This window comes from Lonchura striata, chromosome 13, assembly GCF_046129695.1.
Source record: "Lonchura striata isolate bLonStr1 chromosome 13, bLonStr1.mat, whole genome shotgun sequence".
NCBI classification, from domain to species: domain Eukaryota; kingdom Metazoa; phylum Chordata; class Aves; order Passeriformes; family Estrildidae; genus Lonchura; species Lonchura striata.
The window spans coordinates 15,369,660-15,395,004 of NC_134615.1; the positions used below are offsets into that span (position 1 = coordinate 15,369,660).

At 47.2% G+C, this 25,345-nt stretch overlaps 1 protein-coding gene across 2 annotated transcripts in view; it reads left to right on the plus strand.

The window, feature by feature from the left end:
• Positions 1 to 20,747: 20,747 nt before the first annotated feature.
• Positions 20,748 to 25,345, plus strand: part of GNAO1 (G protein subunit alpha o1) — a 139,905-nt gene continuing 135,307 nt past the window's right edge. The window contains exons 1-2 of one of the 2 annotated variants that reach the window (XM_021535225.2): positions 20,748 to 21,066; positions 21,146 to 21,188. In XM_021535225.2, the coding sequence (XP_021390900.1) occupies positions 20,949 to 21,066; positions 21,146 to 21,188 (161 nt within the window). In that variant the 5' untranslated portion in view covers positions 20,748 to 20,948. The remainder of the gene's footprint in view (positions 21,067 to 21,145; positions 21,189 to 25,345) is intronic. The other variant, XM_021535224.3, reaches the window with a different exon arrangement.

Genomic DNA, 25,345 nt, shown 5'->3' on the forward strand with positions numbered 1-25,345 from the left:
CTGGCTCCTTTGGAAATCAGCAGGCACAGTAGCAATGAAGTTGGCAGCATGGGTTTGTAACCATGGGAAAAACCTCAACAGGGCTCCAAACCCTGAAAAACAGCATCTGAGGGCTTCAGGGATATTGTGCACCACATAAAGAGCTTCAGCATCCTTTTTCTCCCCTCTCCTACTTTGCTTGGAAGTATCAATCCCTGCTCCCGCTACCTCTAGCAGAGTATGCCAAGGGGCATCAGGAGATATCCCTTGCAGGGAGCCAGGAACAAGGAGTGATCCCCACAGAACCCTGTCCCCCAAAGGACTGCAAGACATTCTTACTAAGAAAGATCAACAAGTTTCAACCCACCAGTTTGATGTAACTCAAACACAGTTTGGCTGGCTAGGGTAGTGGTTGAGAAAAGTAAAATTCCACATTTTCTGCCCTTGCCAAACTTTTCCACAAGTTTTGAGCCTGCCACAAGCCCAGCACCAACACGAGCTGAGGCAGAGCCTGTGCACGCAGCTGCCCCATGGCCAGCACTAGGAAGAGCAGCCACAGTTCCCAAAATAAACCTCCCCCATCCCTCCCCTCTCTGAGGCCATGAAGAGGCCCTGAGGGCTCTGGTTTGCTCTGTCCCATTCCTGCTCTTCCTCTCAGAGTCCATCTGAGGACACAGGAGGTGATGCTCCTGGCTGCTCCTGAGAGCCCTGCAAGGCCCGGCCAGGGCCAGTGCTGGGCCATGGGGTGAGGCAGCCGTGGAGCTCAGCTGCTGCTCCTGCCCTGCTCCTTCAAAAAGCAACAAAGCTTTTAAAAAACATCTAACTTGAGGAGAGTTGTATTTCAAGGATGCTTCATGCAAAAAAAAAAAAAAAAAGTCCTTGAAATCTTGCTCAGTCCATGGCGTTGTGCCGGAGGCTTTCGCACAGATGCTGAAACCTGTCCTCCTGTTTTTGCGGGGATGTGCTGCTGTGAGGACAGCTGGGCAGCCTGGGGTGGGTCTGTGTGTCTGCACCACCCTGCACACTTGGCTGTTTATTGTTCTGTCAAATCTGACATGGGAATCATTCCCTCTTCCACTGTAATATAGCTTGTTCTGGGGAAAACCTCCCAGTTTTAACATATTCTGATTTGGGGGGATTTTGGACTAAGTCCTGGCTGTACACAGTGCTGTATAAAAATGAAGGGAAGAAGCTGATTTTGCCTCTTGCAACTGTGATACAAGATGGAAGCAGAATACAGACAGGGACTGCATGGGACCATATCTCCTAATTTAGAACAAGAAATAGAGTTTTTGCTCCTGCTGGGATCTGGCAGACAGCAAGCCAGGGCTCAAATCCCCTCATATTCCCTCTTGTCATGCAGGAACTCACAGTTTCAGGGACTGAGTAAATCCCAGAACAAGCAACAGTCCTTCCTTGGTGCACAGTGCAGCAATAACAATACCCAGGGCTTCCTTCCCAAGGGAGCTGGGATGCTTCACTAATTGAGAATTTCAAGGATCTCTGAAATCAGCAGCTGGAAGATGCTCTAGAAATACAGAACTGTTTTATTTTTAGAATGGAAATACAATAAAATCTCTCCCCCTGTTTTCTGAAAAGGGCTTTCTTGAAGTATGGAAAGGCCAGCTGGACTACCTTAGTGAAACTGTAGTGCAGCTGGAGGAGAGGGAGGGGTAGGTGAGAAAACACAGAAAAAGAAACCCAAGGTGAGATGAACAAAGGCAGATAATTTTTTTAAGGAAAAAAAAAAAAAACAAAACAGAAGGCCATGAGTCAGCCTGGATTAGTGAAGCGGTTTTTTCCAGGTGAGTGACAGCAGGAGGAGCTGAACCTCCCTGAGTGTCCCTGCACTACACAGCACACACACTGGCATTGCTGCAGCAGGGACAGCCACTGAGCTATGGCCAAGCAGTTTGCCAGCCCTGCCAGAGCCCAGGAGCTTGCTGTGAGCAGCTGAGTTAGGAGGGCTTTGCTGAAGACAGGTCTTGAAAGTCATTTCAAGGTAATGTGGTCAGAACAGGCACCTTTAATAAAATGGGCCTCCAAGAGATGCAGCTCTGTCCTGGATGGAGGGGTTATCCCAAGCCTTGCTCAGACCCAGCCTTCACCCCGTCCTCCACAAGGCCATGTCTTCCCTGGAAGCTCTGCTACCTCCAAAAGCCTCTAGGAATGAATATTTATCCAAATAATCCACTTCTGCTCCTCATTTCCACTGACCAATTGCATTCTCTTTCCAGGATATAATTCAGCTCTGGTTTATTCAAAGAGTGCTGAAAGGAAGCAACACAAAGAAGAAACATAAATGGGCTGAACAAATGAAGCACAAATGAGATCTCTTTGGCCTTGGGAAAGGTACAATTCCTTTTGCATATGGGACTGAATGACTGTCAGGACATATTTTAATGGGACTAAAACTATTTTCTGTAAATCTGAGGTTAAGCAAAGCTTAGGTGCCAAACAATGAGCTAGACTGTGTTCTGCATAAAACCTCTACCAGCTGGACCGAGCCAGATTTCATCCATCATTTATTCAGCATATTTCAAGTAATTTCTGTTTATCTCTCCATTTCCATAACACATAAAAGCCTTTGAAGAACATTTTCTCCTAAACACCCATTTCTACATAATCAGAGCCTAAAACCAGGGAGTTGTCAAGGTGAGACACTTTGGTCAGGACATCCTAACAGGCTTCTCCCAGATGTTGCCACAACTTCATTTGTCATTTGAGGATTAGTTTCAGAAGGTGGTGGTGGATTTTGAGTGCCCAATGGATCTAAGGATTGGAAGAGGAGAGTCAGGGAGAGAGCCTCTCTCCTACAAAGGCAGGAGATCTCTCCCCTCCTCTGTAGCCTTACTTCTCCTTGGAAATGGCTGCTGTGGCATGATGGAGAAGGAGATAAGCTGAAAATGGGGTGAAGTGGCACTTGGGAGCATAATCCTTCATTCCCCAGCCAGGATGGGTCCCTCACCAGTGCTGGACCAGGGAGGAAGGAAGCATGGCCAAACAATGAGCTCCAGGAAGTGGCAGCAGCCAAAAACGAGGCCCTGAATCAGCAAACCAAGAGGCTGAACCCTGAACTCCCCTTGAGCTACTGCCCTGTGCTGAGCTGGGGGAGGGTTCTCATGGGAGATGTGCCCTCTGCATCCAGCATGAGGGGGAAAGGGTCCTGCACATCATTCTGAGGGACCAGGTCCCACCCTCAGTCATAGGGCAAGTGGGGCATGTTGTGACCTCGAGGCTGAGGTTTTAGATCTGAGGCAGATGGGAAGAAAATGGCTTTTCAATACAGTCAGACCTGAGCAAGTTGGTACAGAAATAGGTGTCTTGACTCTAATGTCAGTGTTTACCTCCTGTCCTGGTTTTCCATCCATGCAGCCTTCAGTGGTTCACTGACTTGCACAAACACCATCTCCCTCCAGGACTTTCCCAAAGTTCCCTTTTTTTAATGTTCATTTAGCTGCCAGAGTGTGCAGGAGAGCCCTGTGCTGGGACACAGCACTGGGACCTGGTCCTCTGCCAAATACGGCACACGACACACATCTCACCCTGACCCACGTGCTGATGTGGGAACCAGCTAAAACATAAATAAATAATCATTTACTACTAAACTGTCACTGAATTATTCCTTTTCCCTCTCTTCTTGTACTTGGTATCTGCTCAGTTACTAAGTGATCTGGTAGTTGGCCTCATGTAACAAATAGAGGAGCTTCTGCTCTTTATTAAGTACCTAAACTGTTACTCCATTGCAACATACTGCCCCATGTGCTGGGAGCCCTGTGGTGTTCCCAGGCTGCTGGGTCACAGCTTCCCCTCCTCGAGGGCTGTGGGATGGCCCGAGCACCCCTGGGTGCTGTTGAAGGGGGTTTGGAGTGTGGGATGCTGAGAGAAGATGGGGACAAAGACACTTGACATCACCTGCTGCCATTGATCTGCAGTGCACAAGCACCCACCCTCTGACAGCTTGCCAGGAGAGGAGAAAAGCCAAGCTTCTGTGCTGCCAGCCAACACCCTCTTTCCTCTGTAAGCCACCTTACAAAAGCCATTTGCTATATTAATATGACAGCCCAGTCTCCTTCCAGTGCACCTTTTCTACTCCCCTGCCCCAAAAGGCAGAGGCTGGGTCTAGATGAACGCTGCCTTTGGGGAGCTTCCCCTCCCAGCCCTGGCACTGCAGAGCCCTGCTCATCCAGGGCTGCAGATTATGGGACAGAGCCCATCCTGCTAAGCCCACTCCAGTGCTCACCACTGGGCCCCTGAATTGTTTATCTCCAACAGGCAGAAACAGTATTTTTCTATCCTATGAATTTTCCCAGCAGATTCATGTAACTCATTCTCTGCTTGCCCAGGCTGGATTTCCAGAAGGAAGGAAGTCTCATTCTCAGTGAGAGTAATCAAGCACCTCCCTGGCAGAGGCAAGAAGTGACTGTTCACATGGTGAAGCATCATGCCAGCTCCATGTCAGCAGAGCTGCCTCCCCAGCTCCCTCCAGCCACCCACCCACAATGTTGTTCACATTAAGGCACAAGAGGCCAGAGACAAACCAGCCTTGGTGCCAACCCAGTGGTGACCAGGCCTGGCTGGGACAGTGTGAAGTTACTGCCTCTCCAATGGAGGACTTCCTCACCCCCTTCCAACGTGAAGCCTGTCCCCAGCTTGCCCCCAGCACTGACAGACACAGAGCTGAAATGCAGCATTAATTACAGTGATAAGCAACAAGGTCCTAAAGCAGCTTTTAGGTCCTTGCAGTGATCTAAAAGAGTCAGAGACAGGAGAGGCTGGAAGAAGACAGCGCTAAGGAGATGAGGATTCAGGAGACCTGCAAGCAAAATACAGCTGCAGCTTAGAGGCTGCAAGAGAAAATGTAGGGCAATGATTATAGAGTCAAAGCAACTTGAACATTGATCAAAAGTACAGAGAAAGCAGCAGGGAGATGGGGAAATAATAGAAACTTTAATTCAGGATCCTACCTTCCAGTGCAATAAATATTAATGGAATAAGCTGGAGAAAGGGGAGGCCTCTTTGAGAAAGCAATAGCAGAAACACTGAGATTGATTTCCCATCAAAAAATGTTTGACAAAGTAAAATAATTAAGGGCTGAGAAATGAAACCTAATTTTAGGAGGGTGATAGGCAGGATAAATGGATTTCCAAAGAACCAACAATCAAAGCTTTTGAGCTCACTTCAAGCCCACCAATTCTGGTTTAAATGAAAGTTCCCAGCATGACAGCAGGCAGTGCCCTTCAAGCACTCTCTGTCCCAGGGGTTTCTCCTGCCATTCCAGAACCAAACAAAACATGTTTTTACCCTCAAGGTTTTGTAGGGTAAGGCCATAAAACTTGGACCCATCTACAGAAATCACTTGCACTCCATAAAATGAGCCACTTCCACACATTGACACTACACCACCTCCCTTCCCACAGTGCTCACACAGGCCACTGGAAATTATTCCTGTTCACCACCAGTTCCTCTGGCAGAGGAGGAACCTACAGATGCTGCTTCTTAGCTCAGCACAGATCATACATATATTCTCAATAAAAAAATTGCCCCCATCATACAAGCCTGAGGACTGTCACTCTTCCAATTACTTTGGGCAGTTTGTGTCCAATTTACACAATATGTACAATTTGGTCTTGAAGGCACCACTGAACATGGCACTGGATGTTTCTCTTTCAGAGAAGTTCGTTGCCTGTCAAAAATTTCCTCCTGTTGATTCTCTGTGAGGCTGAGAGGGGAAACTGGGAGGTTTCTGCCTAGTTGTGTGGTTGATGATGTATCCTGTGAGGGACTTCAGGGGAATTTTACTGTCATCAATAACACTGAAGTGGTGAGTTCATGCAGGGCCTCAGGCCGATATTTTACTCCAATAAAGACTAGCTATTGCTTGGTATCTTCAGCTTCCCAAGGTCTGGAGATCACCAGTCTTCCACTGCCAGGAGCAGACCCCTCCTCTCAGTAGCCCTGATGGTCCTTCAATGAGCCAGAAAGCAAATCTCCTTCATCACTCCACTGCCCACCCCATCCAAACCTTGCTGAGCAGTCATTGCTGCACCACACACTGTGAGAGGAACTCATCAAAGCAGCCTTTTAATTGGTAGAGTAACAACTTGGATGTACAAAAATGCCAGAGAAATTTGCATGACTAATTAAATAATTAAACACAGCCTGACAACTGAGGAACACAATCACACATCCGAAAATCAAAACCACCTCTTAAGCTTTGGAAGAAATAAGGGATTCACTGCCCTGCATGTCCTGTTAACAAGAGTTGGTGATGGGTTGTGCCTTTTTGATTACAGACCAAGCAGAAGCAACAGCATCCCCGTTCTCTGATGAAGCCTTTGATCCCTGTCTAAAGAATTGCTGAATCCTGGGCTCAAGCAAGTGGCTGCAGTGGAAAAGCAGCACTGAATCTGACCATGCTGCTGATGCTGCTGTAGCAGAGACTGAATGCTGCAGGCAGCTCTGTGAAGACTCTGGGTAGGGTCTGCTAGCCCAGCCTTCCAGCACTGGAGAGGCTGCAAACCACAATGCTGGTCAGCCTTGGAGTGCTGGAAACCTGGTCAGGGAAAGGTCATACTTCTGTCTCAGCTCACACGTGCTTCTCAAATTTAACTCCAGCCTTCAGCAAAAGCCAATCCCTCTCCCTCTAGCCACACCTATCAGACCTAAAGGGTTAAACAATGTTGTTTTCCAGCAAGGAGAATGCAAACTATCCCTTGCTTTTCCCCAGTTACAATATGAATATGGAGATAGTCAGAATTGCATGGGCTAAAGGAGAATTTGAAAATATTATTTCTCCATTACAATTCAAGCCTTGATTTTGTAACCTTAGAGAGCAGAGTCCCTGAGATTCTACTGGGCTGTGGCAGGATGCCTGAGCTGACAACACTGTGACCTGACAGAAGCCAGAATCTGACATGCTTTAATTCTTCAAGAAAAAACAGCATCAACATGGGTTTGAGGAAGGAGGGAGATGAGATGGGAAATCCAGCCCTAATGGAAAGGCCTGGGATGTTGCCAATATTTTACATTCTTCATGACACAGTTTGCTTCTGGCTCCATTGCCTGATGTGATTAGTCCAACAAAAAATTGGCCACTGCCTCCCCAGCCCAGTGCTGTCCAGATGCTTCTTGCCTCATTCTCTGCCCACAGCCAGAATCCCTGCAGTCACCAGAAGCCCTGCAAGTCCCCAGGGACCCATCCAGGAAGTACATTATTCCTTTCCCCTGCATTTGGTGATATTATCTGGAACAGCACTGGCACGATTTCAGTCCAGATCTTACTGACACAGATACCAAGGGGAAAAAAGGAAAAAACATTCTTAGAGGAAATGAAAAGGTCTAACATGTAGTTTAGTCCCAGACTAGATCTGCAAAATGCTTGTACATTACAGCATAGCCTCTCTGGCCACTTAAAGAGCAAAGAAATTCCTCCCCACCCTCAGCTCCTCACAAACCTGGCACCAGGTTCATAGAAACTTTTTCTGAGTCACCATGGGACAACAAGTGCAAAACCTCTATACAACCAACCTTGCATATGTTTCCACCTTGTTTATGTAAAGTGATTAGTGATAAACTCATAAAATCTGGGGTGTGAACCAAAATAACTGGATGAGACCATCCCAGGGATCCACTGGAGCAGCTGTACTGTGCATACCAAAGGTAGAGCAGCTCCTTTCCACTGAAAGCTGAGAATCAAGCCACAGAACCACACTGATTTCTCCCAAACCATCTTCCCTGGGCTGGTTGAGGAATGCCAAGTGCCAAGACTGAGCCCACTGCGCTGCTCTGGGAGCTGAGGTTTGCATGGCCAGGGTGATCCAAAGCAAGAATAGATCCTCCAAATGGCAGTGCTGCTATAAGCAGGGATGCTGTCCTGGCTTGCCTCTTCGTTAGCTGTGCAAATAATTTCTGAGCAGCAGAAGTGTAAGGAAATAGATGAGAAGCATATGAGAGGATATATTTCTCTAATTTACTCAAGTCACTGAGAAGCACCAGGGCAATTTTTAAAAACTGCTCACTGCTTGGGAGGTTAAACTCTGTTAGTTTCTAAAAAAATTTATTATTTCTGGCTGTAATTACAAATCTGAGTAAGAGACTATCTAGAAAAGCAGATCCATTTAGCCTCTGTAGTAGAAGTGTATTGGGGACTCAGAGCACATACTGGGGACCCAGAGGAACAGCGTTACTGTGCTATCCATAATTCAGACCTTTCCCAGATATCCAAGCCCACAAGTCAAAAAATGCAAAAAACTATCCAGAATCTGGCCCAGAGAAACAAGTTTCCTTCATATGCACAGCACTGGCACAAGAAGAATTCTTGTTTGCGGAATACTTGTGAAAAACACTGCTCATTTTTCATGTCTCTGAGCAATTTCATAAAGTTGGCCTCAGAAGCCCATGTTGCAAAAAGCAGGACCCTTTCAGGCAGGCAGAATTCCCTGATGCAGGCTCAAGCAATACCCTGCCTTCAGCCTTTATTGCATCATTTTGTTGATTTGCAAAGCTGATAAACACAGACCCATCCTCAGGCTCCTGCGTAGTTTAACCATTTGTCACATCAGTGCTGTCAGAGCTGGGATGGGCTAAGGATACAGGGACGTGTAAAGAAGAGTTACAGCCACATAAGGTGATGATTGCTACGTTAATAATTAGCACCTGTTGCCATCAGAGCTTGTAAGCAAGAGAGGAAAATGCTGTGCCAGCATCTCCATTGGGTTTGTGGCTGATCATTGGATCCAGCTTCCCACCACCTGGAGGGACTAGTGAAGGCTCTTGGAGCCATTGAAAATTGGGAGCTCAGAGCAGGGCTTGCACATCTGGCAATAGGAACTCCATCATTTTCCTTGTCAAATGAATCCTAGAGAATTTGCTTAGACCTAATCCACAAACCTATTTTGAAAAACAGAGAAAAAGACCGCAACACAATGAAACCTCATGTCTCTTGTACTGGAAAAGCACTTTACTCCCAAAACGTAGATCTAAACATAGCCTGCACTGGCTCCTGAAGAAAACCTCCCTCAGCTGATTCACCAACTGATGTGCACATTTGCTTGTATGAGAAAAAGCATTTTTCAGACTGTCACACACTTGTGAGGGATTTTCAGCACTGGAAGTTACCCTGCCTAAGAGATGGACTCCAGGACACAGTTATGCTCCTGCCACTTCAGGGGATGATGTTTTTCCCCAGCTCCTTGATAAACTCTGTTCTGCCACCACATGACACAGCTCGGATGCTGAGCTGGGCAGACTTTTCCAGGGGCCCAGGCACACGCTGGCCACATCCCCCTGCTGCCTGACTAAAGAGAGGAGATGAATAGCAACACTCCTGTCATGGCCCTCTCTGGCATTTCAACAAGCACCTAATTAATATCTCACTGAATCTTGGAAAAAATGCTCTGCAGTTGCCTTCACTAACTGCAATCCTCTTCTATCTTGGTGGTCTCCTGACCAGATCCAGCTGTGAAGGTGCTGCTCCCCTGCAGCCAGCCCTGTCCTCAGCACCTCTTCCCTCTGCCAACGGAGCAGCGCCAGGCAGGAGGTTTGCAGAGAAACCAGGAGTTCCAAAGCGTAATCCTGAACAGATGGCAGCTGTAGCCATGCAGCCTCAGAAGGGCACTTTTAAAAGTAAATAGCAACAAATGTTTTGGTGTGTAATGCGTTGAAATCTTGATCTCACACAGAGCTTATTTTCTTTTTTTTTTTTTTTTTCCTCTCCCAGCAGTGGCAAATGGCTGAGGACAAATGCTGTTGAAAAGAATGGAGAAAGAAAAACCTCAATCAATTAAATGTTTTAGAAACAATTGTGTTTCAAAATCAACAAGAAGAATTCATGAAAATCAATCCTAATTCAAGAGGGCTGTACTGATTTGTTCATCTTTCCCTTTCCCTGCCTAAGCAACCAAAGCAATAAAAATGATAGCTCCATCTCGGGCAAGGAAGCAATTGAAACTTCAAAAACATTCAGCATCAGCTGATGAAGCTTGATGCAGTCTCCATGGCCTGAAAGCTAAATATTCTGCAAGAGAAGCAATGTACCAGGCAGATGAGTGGGAGTTTCAGATAACTCCTACCCCTTCAGCTTGTTTCTCTCAATAAAGCCAAGCAAACCAAGGTAAGATTGTCCTGTCACAGGGGAAAAGCAAAAGTGTTTGTATCAGCAAAGGCACTGCACAGACTGAAGCTGCCTCAGTTGCTCTTTGCCAGTAGGAAACAGCAGCTCCACTCTCACATTGTGCCCACCCAGGGCAGCCACCACAGGGACATCAACAGGGAAAATACCCTGGCAAGAAAAAATAGAACTTGAAAAGCAGATCCTGATGCACCTTCCTGAAGTGCCACAGCCATGGGAACATGGGCAGCATGCCACAAACCTGCAGCTCTTCATCTCATCATACCAAGTGGTCCCAGAAGAAACACCTCTTGGGAAACCCAGAGAGGAGGCCTTGGGCACCTCCTGCTCTCTAGATCTGTCCCCAAAGCAGTGTCACTTGAGAAAAAGCATTTTTCAGGCTGTCACACTGGCATGGAGGGTGGCTGGGGGATTGCTACAAAGTGTGTTGACATTGCTCCAAATAATGGCTGTTTTTCCAGAATCTCCCACTCAAACATAGGATGGAACAAGACATCCCCCTGTCAGGATCTGCTCTGCTCTAAGTTGAAACCACATAAACGTAATTCTTGCAGCACCCAGCCTTGTGCAAATAAACCGTGTCCAACCACCTTCAGAGAGCTTCCTGGCAGTGCAGAGAGCAAGCAAAGCCTGAGCTGGGCACCCACACCCACAGGCTCACGTCACCTCACCTTGGCATCACCAACAGCAGCTACTGAGTTTTGTCTTGAGACAGGCAAATGCAGACTCGAGTGTGGGTTAAAAGGTATTTGGAAGACAAAACTTCCTCATCAGCAAGGACATGCTCCCAAAGGAGGGTTTCTCTTTAACAGGCACCGACATCACCCTGTGTCATTGCATGGCAAGATCTGAAATAGTTACTCACAGTGGAGACTGTTTATCTGTGACTCACAGATATCTTCCCAGCTACCCCCATGCTCTCTAAAAAGGAGAAGGAACTTGAGCAAGAAAAAAGCCCTGGGAATAGCAGTGTGGAATGAAATGAGGAAAGACAGTTAAGAGAGAGGGAGAAAAAAATCTGGAGACAAAACATCACTGAAAGAAAAGAGGATATTTAAAGCATGGTCTCGAGAAGACTTTCAGACACCTGAGATTTTTACAGATTCAGATTTTCTTCAGTTAAATCTTTTTCACTTCTTTCTATAAAGTAATGAACTTTGTTAGACTTCCATCTGCCCCATACAATCACAAAAATTATTCAGACACACTTCATCATTCCTCCTATGTGTCTAGTGAAACAAGATGGAGATTTTAGGAGGGAGAGAGTAGGGACCTACATGTCCTGCTATGGTCATAAGCCAAGGAACTTAGGTACCACTTGGTAACTCTCTATATACTTAAGGATTCAGTGCCCTGTTCTGTTCCCTGCAATGTTCCCTGTTACTGCAACTTGAGCAAATGCTTGGGGACTTGGGATGTATTTATCCATAGCACTGTAAAAGAAATTGTTAAAAGGATTTTCACAAATCAGCCGCTTTCCAGATGGCACCCAGGATTTGGGGTCCTCTCCTCTTTGTGACCCTCCTGGTAGTAATGCACAGCCTAATTTCCTTTTTGTCTTATATTGCACAGGAAAACACACTGCAGTTTCAGTGTGGCTAAGCAGAGACCAGGACCTGAGAGAAAGGCATGAGGCTGAAGTTCTTACATGGAAAGAGAAAACAGGCAGAGATTTGTGCTTTACCAGCCCCTGCCTTGGACCAGCCCAGCAACACAAGTATGTGTTTGTGCTGCTGTTCAGTGCTGTCATCACCCAGCAACCAGGGAAGCCACTTGCTCATCAGAGAAGGCTCAGAACTGTGACCAAGTACCCCAAGAACCTTTCCTGGGCTCCTCCTGGAATGGTGTGATCAAGGGGTGCACCACTGTGCAGCCTTACCATGATTTGATTATTCCAAAAATCCTCTGGCTCGTCTGGGCACACAGGAATGGAGGGTGAGCCCAGCAACTCACTCACCCAGCAGCCCAGCCACACTGCAAGCAGATTTTTCTTTCCTCAAAAATATCCATTATATATCTTCATTTAGCTGAGATTCAATGAGACTGATTTCCTATTGAGTTGGTTAGGAGATTAAAACTGTATTTATTCCCAAGCCAGCCAGCCAGTATGACCCATTTACTACAATGGATAGAGGAAATAAATTACCTCCCTACTTTTTTTATGTCAAAACTGCCCAGGATATATCCTCATTTCCTTGCTGGACTTTGGTTTGATTATTTTGTAATCACATGCTAAAGTAGACAGTGTGAGGGAGGCAGATTTTATTTGCTTGATAACACTTGTAGTGCTGAGCTGCCAGAGACCCCTCCTGAACCATCCTCCTCCTGCCAGGAGTACAGGTGGCATTCCAAAATGTGCCTCTCATGTTCAGCTTGTGCAGGTCAGGGCTGTCCTGGGACAGAAGAGGTCTACAGCTGTCACATGAACCACCAAACCCTTTACAACCACTGATTAGCATCAGGAAGAAAAAAATAACTGCTAAGAACCTTTCTTTCTTAGCAAAAACACATTTTAATTCTATCTTGGCATCAGCCTGTTGAAGGCAGTAGGCTTATATACAGCCAGAATTTTCTCTCTTCTAAACAACTCCCAGCTCTGCACACAGGGCAAGTCCTACCACATTCATCTTCAGTACTTAAAAACCCTTCTCACTGACCTACTTTGTTCTTCATATCAAGTAAAGAAAAGAAGAGAGGACAGAAAGAAATACCATCCTTATGTGTATGCTAATGTGTCATCTGCTTTTTCCAAAGGTTTAAAAAAAATCAACAAGATATTAAAAACTTATACTTACATATCTGTTCATACCAAAAAAGAACACCAAACTATCAGACTACCTATGTCTCATGTCACCTCCTGCTGAAAGGTGGAGTAGGATGGGTGTTCAAAAATCTAGTGTAATTGTTTCCCAGCAGTAAATGAGGTGAAGAAAAGAAAACAACATTCCACGAATTTGAGAAAGCAAGAGGCAGCCAGCTTAATATTGATGTGAACTATCAATGCAGGTTGCCAGAGATCCCAGCACACAAACCTCCTGGACACTGTTTTGTTAGGAGATCAGGGAACTCAGCAGTACATTTGAAAAACCCTTCTTCAGTCACAGAATAAGCATTTTCAGCCAATTTTTGGATCTTCTGGTCCAGGCAACAATGAAATATATCTGAGACAAGCTGGACTACTACAGAAATTGGATTCTTCATGCTATGACAATGCATTTCTCAACATTTTAGTCATTAATGTAGAAGTCTCTTGAGCTGGCCAGATGCTCAGTTTCTGACATCGCTGAAGTCAAGGGGAGTTTCACTGCTGCCTGGTGAAGCCATGAGAAAGCACCAACAGCAGCTCCCAGGACGATACCCTGCTCTTGGCAATTTTCATGGTATTTGCTGGCCACAGCCAAACTCAGTGGGCAAGGATGGCACACCACAGCAGACTGCCCAGCCCAACCTCCTTGGTTCTCTCCAAGGCCAGTGGAGGCTGCACTAGGAGGGGTAGAGCACTGCAGCCTCTCCTCCTGCACTCATGCTCCTGACAGTCTGTCACCTGGGGACAGCTTTAGCCAGAGGCAGTAATTTTCTGTATTTAATAACCTTTGATGGATCTTTTCTACAGGACTGTTTTCTTCTGCTTTTTGAACCTGGATCAGGTTTAGTATCCAGCCAATATTTTGATATTAAGTGAATGCACTGATCCTCCAAATAGAGAGTTTGCTTCAGGTACTGTTTCATTCTTGCCCGAGATGTCATTTCCTCCAACATGACCTTCTCAGAATACCACTGCCTGTTTTGCAGGTGCAGAATTTGCTCTCCCACATCCCCTCCCTGTGAAAGCAAGTCCTTGTCTTAGGGCATTGTGAGGGATGCTCACGAAGGTTAGCTTCAGCCAAGGACAGCCAGCCTGTAGGCTGTCTTCAAAATCAGAGGTGAGATGATTCCTGTTATTCATCCTCCAGAGGAGTGTCTCTTTTCCCCCACTGATTACAGCCTCTGTCAGCTAAAGCCAGCTTTTTTGAATCACATCATACTTAGAATCAGGAAGCACTACATAACATTGAAACAACATTTGGTAGAGCCGATGCTTCTTCCAATATTTTAACAGATATTTCTGATATAAAAACAATGATAATTCTGTTTAAAAATTTTTGTATTTGGAGCTAGCTTCTGAGAGCTGTGAATCTTATAAGTATACAATGATATTTTCAGAGACTGAATTAGCATTCCTCAATAAGATCACTCATCAGGATTACTTGTGTGCATAAGAGCTGCAAGGTTTCTGGATAGCATTTGTATAAAAACAGGAATGCCCCTGAAGTGCTGTAAATGGAGCTGCTTTAATTTTCTATCCAAGTCTTGCATCTGATGACAGTATCTGAATGAAATGACACTTGTGTGCAATCAGTTGTATGTCTGAGCTTGAATGCTTAATGCAGAAGGTTAAGCTCAGTTTCACCAAGACCAAGCAATGACTGATTTTCCTACATAGAGTAATCAAGACCTTGCCTCTAACCAGCACTCCTGAATTGTGGCTGGAATAATTTGATTCCTACTAAATCATCACCCTTGATGTTGTGAAAATAGGAATAGTAAAGGGCTGACGGATCCTTGTTGTCATCAAAATTCCAAGCCAGGGACAGCTTCTCTGTCTCATTTTTGGCACCATTTCACCCTTGCCTGAAGGACAATAGTGCATAGCTTCAGTTTTGTGGCTTTGTTACTGGTGCACCTGCTGAATTACACATGCTGTTACATGTTTCTTACTGGGGAAAGTGGATAGATGTCTGCTTCTTCCCCGCTTTCAGTCCTGTTCCATTAGATTCTCCCATCACCATCAAAGGATGAATATCTGCACTATCATACAGGCAGAAACTGGATCAGCTGAAGGGGCAGAAAATATCCCATCATTATGTAAACCTGTCCCCAGCAATGAAAATACCCTTGAGGGAATCTGTACTGATTTCCTCTCAATGATCAGCAGCAAAAGAGTTAATAATTTCACTTCTGATTTTTTTTGTAGGCCTACCAGTCTTTTAACCACCATGTGTGCCTGAAACACTAGAAAATGGAAAACATTGACACTGCAAAGATTCCTTAGAGCTGGGAGCTGAAAGTTATTGCAGAAAAAAAGAGAGAAGCTCACACCACATTAAGGGCTATTGACAAGTTCCTTCTCACTTTGGGAAATCATAACTTGGGACCCACTGCAAACTTAGGTAATGTCCTGTTTCAGGCCACACAATACATTTCTTTTAACAATGTGTAGTATAATTCTCTACTTTTATAATTAAAAAAACTTCATCGTGCAGGAACTGATTTGGATCCTCAGGAAATCATTGGTTTGAACCACAGTACTGAGCAGTGCTTTCATTCAGCTGCTGCCTTCTGGGACTGGTAGACAAACCAGCCCCAGGACCTCCTCCAGCCCTGGTACATGCAGTTCTCCTCAGCTTCCCCTGCAGATCTTCCCTCTGGCATTTGTTACTTTCCTCAGAATACATCCCGTTCTTCTCTCTGTGGCATGACAGACCTGAACAGAAAACTTTCTAAGGTTAGTTCCAAGTACTTTGAAGACAAGCTGTTGTATCTCTCTGCCATGCAAATGTGTTAGCCCCATAAGCCCTAGCCCAAAAACTTCCTCCGATTTCAAGACAGGAACTGTCAGTGACTCCCAGGTAGTTATCATTGTTCATCCAGACAGGCATGAAAAACAACAAAAGTAGGTTTTTCTGCATTTCTCTAGACTTCATCAAGCTGTCCAACTTATTTCTTGACACCATATTCTTATCAACAGATAACTTTTTTTTTTTTACTCTTGGTGTCTCATTCTTGTCTTGTAGCCAATTTTCCACACAATAAATCCATTTTAGACCATGTCTTCCCTTAATACTCATCTCTACTTCTCCAAATTGTGAGTCAAATTCTAAGGTGCTTCCTCATTTGATTTGCTGGAGTAGAACATATTTGTGGGGTATGGAGTGAGTAAGAGTGAAGTAAGGATATTTGCAATTTAACCTAGTATCTGTGCATTTCATTAATCCTTCCTCCATCAACCACTTAACCTTTATGGGCGTTCTTATTGCATCTCATTGTATTGATTTCTGTCCATTTCTCCAATTTAGTGAGATCATGCAGTATTTTAAACCTGTCTTCCACTGCATAACTAGGTTTAGCTGGGGGGTAATTGACATCAATTTAAAGAATGAAAAATTAAGCTGAATATCTGGGCAAAACTTCCTAATGGTGAGATCTGCTAGAATGTATCTCTATCTCTCCGTGGGATTGGTGGCTGTTCCATTAGCATGTGCATTAAAACCACACCAAAGGAATACAAGATTATAGATTGGACAGAACAACCCTGAAGTAGGAGGTGAAAGATGAGCTGCAAAGCTTTGCAGCTTTCCTCCTATGGTCACATCATTCTGAGCTTGCCCCACTCCCTCCTCATACCATCCACCAGTTCTCTGAGGATGTGCTGATCCTGCAATATCAACTAATTATGGGGATGGAACCTATGTGGTATTCCCTCCAATACTATTGCAATCTCTGTGGTGGTGGTAGGAGTGTCGTGGTAGCTATGAGACTTTCTCATGGCCCATGGAACAGTTTTCTCACCCCTCTTTACTACCTCCTGGCAAGCTGTGGGAACAAACATTTCAGTAAGATCTGTTGTGATAAGAAAATAAGTCATGTTTTACACTAGAAGAGGGTAGATTTAAATTAGATATAAGGAAGAAATGTTTGATTTTGAGGGGGGTGAAACACTGCAGGTTCCCAGAGAGGTGATGAATGCTCCATTCCTGGAAACATTCAATGCAGGACTGGGGAGGGCTCTGAGAAACATGGCCCAGTTGGATCTTTCCCTGTTCACTGCAGAGGGGTTGGACTAGATGCCTTTGAAAGGTCCCTTCCACCCCAAACTGTTCTGTGATTCCAGGAAGAAAGGCAGAGCACTCTACAAACCCTTGAGCTGGGTAGCAGAGCCCACGATGGTGATGTGTTCTGGAAGGCTCATCCCTCCCCAGTCTGGAAGCAGCCAGGATAAAACAACACACATGAGATCATAAAGTTGTCATCTACCCCACATTACCACTTTGGCACAGTCTTTTTCAATGGCATCCATCAGTTCTGTTACCATCCTTCACTTCTTAAAGAAATGACTATCTGATTAACTTTCCTAGCACAATGTTTGAAAACTGGTTGCAGAAAGAAGCTGGGTTTGGTGAGGCACAGATCAGATACAAGAGAATAAAGACTTTTGCTTAAAATACACTGCTGACTCTTAAGTTTGGGAGAGAGCAGTCTGAGCAGAAACAAGCGAGTTCTTTATGTATCTTGATGAAATACTTTAATTGCAGGGATAGCCAGAAAGAAAGTGCCTCCTCTCCACCTTTAATGGAGAGGTTCTCTCATTTTCAAAGGGGGAAAAAAAGAAGCCTATTTTCATTTGAAGTTGTTACTACCAGCAACCACTTTTTATTAAAAGAGGAGTCCTGTCAGCTCCTGAAAAATGGAAACATCTTTTTCAGCAACAAAACCCAATATATTTATCTCAAAAGCCAAGTAGGCTGGAATGCATTTTGTTTGGTGGAGGAGGCAACCTTTTTTCTTTCATGTTCTTGAAATTCATCTGCCATGAATAAGCAGATTTTTTAAAAAAATTAAATTTCCCTCTAAGAAAATTTTGAAAGAAACATTTCCACCAGCTCTGCTCAGTTAGCAGCAGGAAAAAAAGTGGCTTAGAAATGGCTCAATTTCACAGCTGCTCCCCTGAATTTTTCTGAGAGCTGAGAGAGCAAGGAGAAGACTTGCCAATTTCTGATTTTCCCTTAAGAAAGAAATTAGCAGATTATTGTGTAGCAATGGGGATGATCATGGGACAAAGGGATGACTGCAGACTCCACACTGGTCAAGAAGAAGAGAAATAATTTTCTCCATGGCAGGAGACCCAGGCTACAAATTTGTCAGATAACGAGTAGCCGGAGGCTGATATAAAAGACTAATTCTCTTAGTAAAACCCTTGGAGAGTTTCCCAATATGAGACCAAGGCTGGCAAGCTGCTGGAGGAAATGGGAAGAAAATGCAGCTATCTCATGAGGACGCTGCCTCTGGATTTCTTCGTTGTGTTTTTTCTATACAGGACTTTTTGTAATTCCCTCTAGCTAGAACCATTGAAATGAAACTTATTGATTGAAATTCTGATCCCATTGATTTTACACATGAGATTTGTGCGAATATGAAAGAGCAGGAACTGCTCTGTAACCACACCCATCTCCATTTATTCCCTGCTGAAGACATGCTGTAGGTTTGCTTGTCCATCTCAGTTCCCTGAGCTTCCAGAAATAAATTACCCAAAATTCAAATATATTGTACCTATTAGCTCACAAATGTATAGTAGAATACACTAAATTACCTTTTGCTTTCTTTTATCTGCTTTTCTTTCATACCCCCTCTTTACCTCGTTACCCACATCCTGTTTTTCCCTTTTGTTTCAGAGGTCAGGAGGGAAAATGGGAAGAGCATGTTCTGTGAGGAAGAAGAAATGGGAAACAGCACTGGGAGGAGATGATGGTTGCCTGGAAGGAAAGTGCCTGTGACTTCATGCTTAGAATACTCTAAGTGCTATTAGAAATTACATTTCTACCCCTAAGGAAATAGTCCTGGATATGGGATCTGGTGAACTCAGGACAGCAGGTGAGATGCTCACAGAGGAGGCAGCGATCAGGTCCCAAGTGGAAAACGCACACAGTGTAAGGACATGGTCACCCACACCCAACAGCACAAACAGCAGCCCCCTGCCTTCCCCGAGGCCTGTGGGGCAGCCCTGCATTTCCTTCCCACAGCACAGCGATGTTCCTGTCAAGCCTCCTGTAGCTGGGTGCTTTTTGGCAGAGAGGTGGAGTGGCTTTTGGGGGCAAAATCAGCAGCCTCAGCATTCACATCTACTGAACAACCACACCTCCCTTTGCAGATTTCTTGTGTACTGAAATGGTGGGTGTCCTTTCCATGGATCAGGTAGCAAACCTTGATTATCTTAATTTTAGTTTGATGCATTTTACCTTGCTGTGCTCAACACTTCTTTCCTCTCTATATCTTTTTATAGCTAGATTGTCACATATCAATCAATGTTATGGATTAAAGTTGAGTATATTTTAACTTGTCTGGGCCTGTAGGAAAGCATTTTAAACAAAGTTCTATTTATTTTATTTTCCTTGTCGACAGTTGTTTTCTTCTCTCTTTTCCATCCTTGTGAAATGGCAAAACCTGCCAGGAAAATGGTGGGACTTTAATTCACTAGAATTCTTAAATCACTGTTAGATGTCATGGAATAGATATGAAAAGAAGGCAGGTCATCTGCTGAGGTCTGTGACCACACTGCAACACAAAAAACCCAAACCTTCCGTTAATTACACTGATGGAAAACATAATCCAACATGGTGGTGAAACCTGATGCTTTGCATGGAGCATGTAAACGATTCACATTGCAAGTGTTCACATTGCCTGAGCCGTGAGGAGCTCCCAAAGGGCTCCTTGCAGGTCAGGTCACAAACACAGCACTGTGGGGTGGGGGCAGGCACAGGGTGTGGGTGCAGGAGCTGTGGGGGATGCTCAGGGCACGTGGGGAGCCAGGGTTCCCACAGTGGCCGGGGCAGTGCCCAGGGGAGCCCAGTGCCCCCGTACACACACCGCTGTCACATCCCCAAGCACTCAGCTCTGCGCTGCCGGGCCAGACCACAGAACTGTGGGATGGCCTGAGACACAAGAGACCTGCAAGGATCACCGAGTCCAACTCCTAGCCCTACCTGAACAGGGGCTGATGATGTCCTAGAGCAGGACATTCCCAAGAGTTCCACCTGAGAGCCTTGAGGCTTCTTGAAATCCGTCAGGCTTAGTGCTGTGATCACTGCCCTGGGGAGTTCCAGTGCTCAAGCTCGCTCTGGGTAAGAACCTTTCCCTAATATCCAACCTAATTCCCCCCCCGGCATGACTCCAGCCGCTCCCTCGGCTCCTGTCACAGCAAGAAGAGATCGGTGCTGCCCCTGCACGGCCCCTCCCGAGGAAGCTGCAGCCCACGATGAGCTCTGCCCTCAATCTCCTCTCCAAGTGCCCTCGGCCGCTCCTCGTATGGCTTCCCCTTTAGACCCTCCACCTAGGCAGACCCCAGCTCGGAGTCACCGGGCCGGGGGGCAGCAGCCCAAGCCGCGGAGCGTCCCTCCCGGGGAAAGGCGCGGGAGCCCGGGGCGAGGGGCCGGGCACCGGGGCCGCGCCCCCGCCCGTGCAGAGCGGGCGGCCGCTGCCCGCGGGCCCGGGCGGGGCGGGCCCGAGCATGCGCGAGCCGCGCGCGTCACGGGCGAGGCCGGCGGGAGCGCGCAGCCCGGCGCGCCCCCGCGCTCCCTCCTGCCGCCCGCCCGCCGCCGCTCCCGCGCCTCCATTCGGCTCCGCCGCCGCCCGCCGAGGAGGGGACAGCGACAGTCGGGAGCACGGGAGAGGGACGCGCCCTCCCCCGCCGCCAACCCGCTTCCTCCTCCTTCTCCTCCACCTCCTCCCCCGCCTCCGCCTCCGCCTCCCGGCCGGGAAGAGCTCGCCGTGCCCGCTGCAGCCCCGCTGGATGCACTGAGCGCTCGGGCGCGGGGAGAGAGGGGCAAGAGGGAGCCGGGAGCCCCGCCGCGGAGGCGCTGCGCTACCCGGAGCCTCACGGCCATTTGCTTTAATTCTTTTATTGCCCCCCGGCCGCCGCCTCCTCTCTGTCCGCGGGAGCCAGCCGAGGCGGCGGGGGCTGCATCCCCCCTCCCCCCCCTTTTTTTTTTTTAATTTTTTTTTTTTTTTAATTTTCATCGCCGCCATGGGATGTACCCTGAGTGCTGAGGAAAGAGCCGCCCTGGAGCGGAGCAAGGCCATCGAGAAGAACCTGAAGGAGGACGGGATCAGCGCGGCCAAAGACGTGAAACTACTCCTGCTCGGTGAGAACCCGCCGGTCCCCCCATCGCCCCCCTCCTCCTCTTTCCCCGCGCTTATCCCACCTCATCTCTCTTCCAACAGGAGCCGGAGAGTCGGGGAAAAGCACCATCGTGAAGCAAATGAAGTAAGTCCCGCGGGGGGAGCGAGCGAGCGGCGGTGCGGGGCGGGAGAGCGGGGCGGGGGCTCGCGGAGGTGAGCGAGGGCCGCGGGCGCCATGTTTACCTGAGGGGACCGCGCAGGCAGCGCGGCGGGGCCGCCGCCGCGCCCGGCGCTGTCCAGGGCCCGCTGGTGCTGAAGCGGCGCCCCGCGGCCTCGCCCCCGGCGGCGGTGCGGGGAGGCCGGCAGCCCACCTTCCCCCTCGGCGCAGATGTCCCCGTGCAGCCAACCGCTGTCACTTCTGCTTAATGTCGGGGTGTTATCTGCCGGCTCTGCGGATTGAAACCAAGGCTCTCTGTCGCTGAAAGCCCCTTTTATCGAGCTTGTACCTTCTTCTTTTAATTAATGAACGACGAGCTTGGCCACTCATTCAAATCTCTTCTGCTCTGGGATCCGAGTCTCCCTGTGGTACTCGGCGCTGCTCCTCGCTGGGGCTTCCCACACCCTTTTTCTGTGTTTAATTAGATATAACCGTGTAATAAACAACAGTGAAAAGCCCCACCGCACGGTCCCTTACAAGCATCCCCGTGGCTCGTGTAAATGCACCCCGTAGGAAAGCAGGTGCGGAGAAGGCTGATGGAGGTGGAGGTACACTCGTGGTGCGACTATTCTCCCCCCATCCATTTTTTTTTTTTTTCAAAAATTAAAATACAATTAAATATCCCGTCCTCCCACCGCTACAAACATGACGGGCTGGTTGGAGGCGGGCGCCATCACGGAACGAGCCTGGGCGCTGGTTCAGGGTCTGGATTTCAGCTGGGAGCGGTTGCCGCTTTGCGATGCTGGTGGTTGCGGAGAGATCTGTGGCTGGGAGGGCCCCCCCTCCCGGGACCGGGATTGCTTAGCGAGGGGAAGAGGCTGAGAGATGGGTGTGGATGGGGCGCGGGGAGCGGGGTGCGGGTCCCGGCGCGGGGCTCCGGGGCCGCGCGGGCCGACGGGCGGGTCCCGGCGCGGCGTTCAGCGGCTGGAGCTGGACAGCGCCCGCGGGGCCCCTCGGCACCGCGCTCCGCTGCCTCCGGAGGGGCCGCGGAGAAGCCAAAGGGGCCCCCGAACCAGCAAAGCGGCCCGTGCCCCTCGCAAGCTGCAGCCCTGAGCTCCCGTAGCCGCCCCGCCTGTGCGTGTGTGTGTGAGCGTGTGTGTGAATGCGTGTGTGTGAGTGTGTGCCTGTGTGTGAGAGAGTGAGAGTGTGCGCGTGTGTGTGTGAATGTGGGTGTGCATGTGCGCGTGCATGTGCGTGCACCACTGGGGCAGATCTGGGCCTTCAGCCCAGCTCCTCTCCAGGCAGGGTGGCTTAGCGGGTGACCTGGATATTTCTGTATCAACTCCGTGGCCGCTGTGCCCACCCCTCGGGGGTTCAATGAAACCATCATCCCCGCCTGAGGCAATGCTTTTCCCAAGGCGCTGCGGGGCTGGGAGGTCTCACTGTGAGGAGATTTGCCTCCAGTGCACAGTGGTATCCGTGGCTTTCCCCACTGACGTTTGTGTACCCTACTTCTGTAGAGGCTCTCATTGTCTCCTTTTACTGTTTGAAAGAGGGCTTTTCCCCCATAGTTCGATTTGGATCTGGGGTGGGGTAGGTTTGATTTGCTCTTGTTTGTGTGCAGAACGTGGATGAGGAGACATGTCGCTGCAGATGAACACCAATAAATAATTTAATCTCTAGGAATTGCTTCTGCAGAAGCATGCTGGAATGGCAGGTGATGGGTTTTGGTTAAAGGGAGAGGCTGTGGGAACTACAACAGCACAATGCACATGTAGAGCCCATAGGCAGGAGGGCAGGCAGTGACCACACTGGCTACACAAAAAGCCTACAATCTTGTTTTCCAAAGAGCAGAGCTCTTGTTTTTTGAAGCAAATCATATCAAGATAATAACCTGTTTGTTGGACTAGATTGGTATATTGAGGACTGAATTATACCCGTTTTGTGGATGTATATATATATATATGTATATATATGTATATATATACATGCATTTCATTACAACTACTCAAAGTAAGGCATGCTAGGCTTGCAGCTTTGTACCTAATATGAAAACGTCAAGGAAGCTGCTATGGTGGATGGGCTTCTAGTGTGGGAAATGGGGAGGCATCTGTGAGTGTGGAAACTCCAGTGAAGTGTGTGGAGGCTGGGGTGGGGACAGCGGTGTTGCTATGAGCACGGCAGCAGCATCTGGAGAGAACCGCGCAGCCGCGGGCGCCAGGGAGAGCGATGTGCGGGGAACAACGAGGGGAAACCAACATTGCTAAAAATTAATTCAAATATAATGTAGGCATTAGCATTTCACCTGGTCAAGCTCCATTAGACAGCCTTGCTGAGAACCTAATGAATTCTTAATAAAGATTAAATCGCATGTTCATTAGATTTTGATGAAAGAGTGCTATTTTTTTTTTAATACTGTATTATTGGTGTGCTTCTAGATAATAAATCTCATCCTCATGAATGGCTGAAGCAGCTTTACACTTGGATATTGCCTTGAAAACAAGCACAGGAATCTATAGACAGATTGGGGAATGTTAAGACAAAGGAACAGAGAGCAGACATTGTTACATAGGAATAGAAGAGGTTACACACTGCCCAGTTAATCCTTGAAATGTTAGATAGCAGGAGCAGAAGTAGAAATTACAGTAATTTGAGAGTGTAGCCAGGATGTAGATAAGGATTTGTAAATGTAATTCAGGATTTTTTGAGTGAAATATTTGAAGATACCTTTTAGCTGGTGAGTGGGGGGGTTACCGAGCAAAAAAAGAGGTACTGGTGAATGACAGAGAGATGGAACTGGAGTCTGGAATCTACATCTCAAACAGTGGCAGCACAGGCTAGGAAAGACACTTTTCTTACCACTCATGGTTGTTTTGACACCCTTCAGCCTTGCACTTTGACTACTCCACCTTGGCTGATTAATTTTGCCCTATTTTTTCACAACCAGTTTTTTCACAGCAATCCAGATACTTTTACCCATGCCTCAAAATGAAGGGTCAGAGCCAAGCTAGTCAGAGGAACAATTCTGAAAGGCATGGTTGTGCCATGCAAGCCAATGAGACTCCAGAGTGTGCCACAGCATTCAGAATCAGGCTGCGTCCAGATTCTGTTTTCATTCAGCCAAATCTAAAAACCATCTGTAACCAAGCAAAGCTGGGGCTTTCCATTAAAATCCAAGCTAGAAGGTGAGAGTTACTGGACAAGAGAAATTAATCTGCTCACACCACCCTATCTCAGTAAATTAATGATGTAGGAGTACAGTGGATGTTAACATTTTTTAGATCTTATCTAGTCAAGTAAATGTCGAGCATATGCAGAATTTGGAATTTACAATAGTCTTTTCTGGAATACCTGGATTGTAGCATGAAATCGAGACTGATGTTATTCTAGGATATTTTTGTGGATTCTTAAAACTCTGATGAATATGCTTGTTCATCAAAAGCCCCAGCAGAGCAGGACACTGAGCATATCTCCATCTCTTACTGCTTCGCAGGACACTTAAATCCCTGCAACGATCCAGTGGTGAGCAGGGTTGGATGCTCAGGTGGGGACACCATCCGCTGCCATCAGCACAAGGCTTCCAGGGAATTCAGTGTTTAATCGTGCTTACGCAGAGAGGCTGAGTTAGCTGGCATGGCTTCAAAAACAAGGTCCTGCCACCTACTCAGCAGCCACCGTTCTCGTTGGTGAGCCAGGGCAACATTTCACCTTCCCAAACGAGGGGATAGCAATAGGTGTGGCATTCCAGAGGAGATGTGGCTTTCTCTGGTAACAGGAAAAATCTTGTGGCGTGGGTTTTGGTTTTGGATTTTGCTTTTGCAGAAGCAGCAGCTTCTGTCCCCTGCTGAGCTGGGCGCAGAGAACTGGGTCCAGCTAGCTTTCACAAGATGCCAGAGCTTCCAGCCCTGCATGTCCTCGAGAGCAGCTATGTGCCTCTTCACCAGAAGTGTTGGCAGTAACTCAGTTGACAGGTTTCTCTGCTGTGCCAGTCATTTTTACAAAATGTTTTTTATGTTAAATATGAGAAGGATGGAAATATACAATCAGGAGAAAAATACACTAGTGTACAGTGTTTATCTTCAAATATCTATATCTTCTCCCCAACAGCCATCAGTCCCAACAGCCGACTGATATATTGTTCTAAC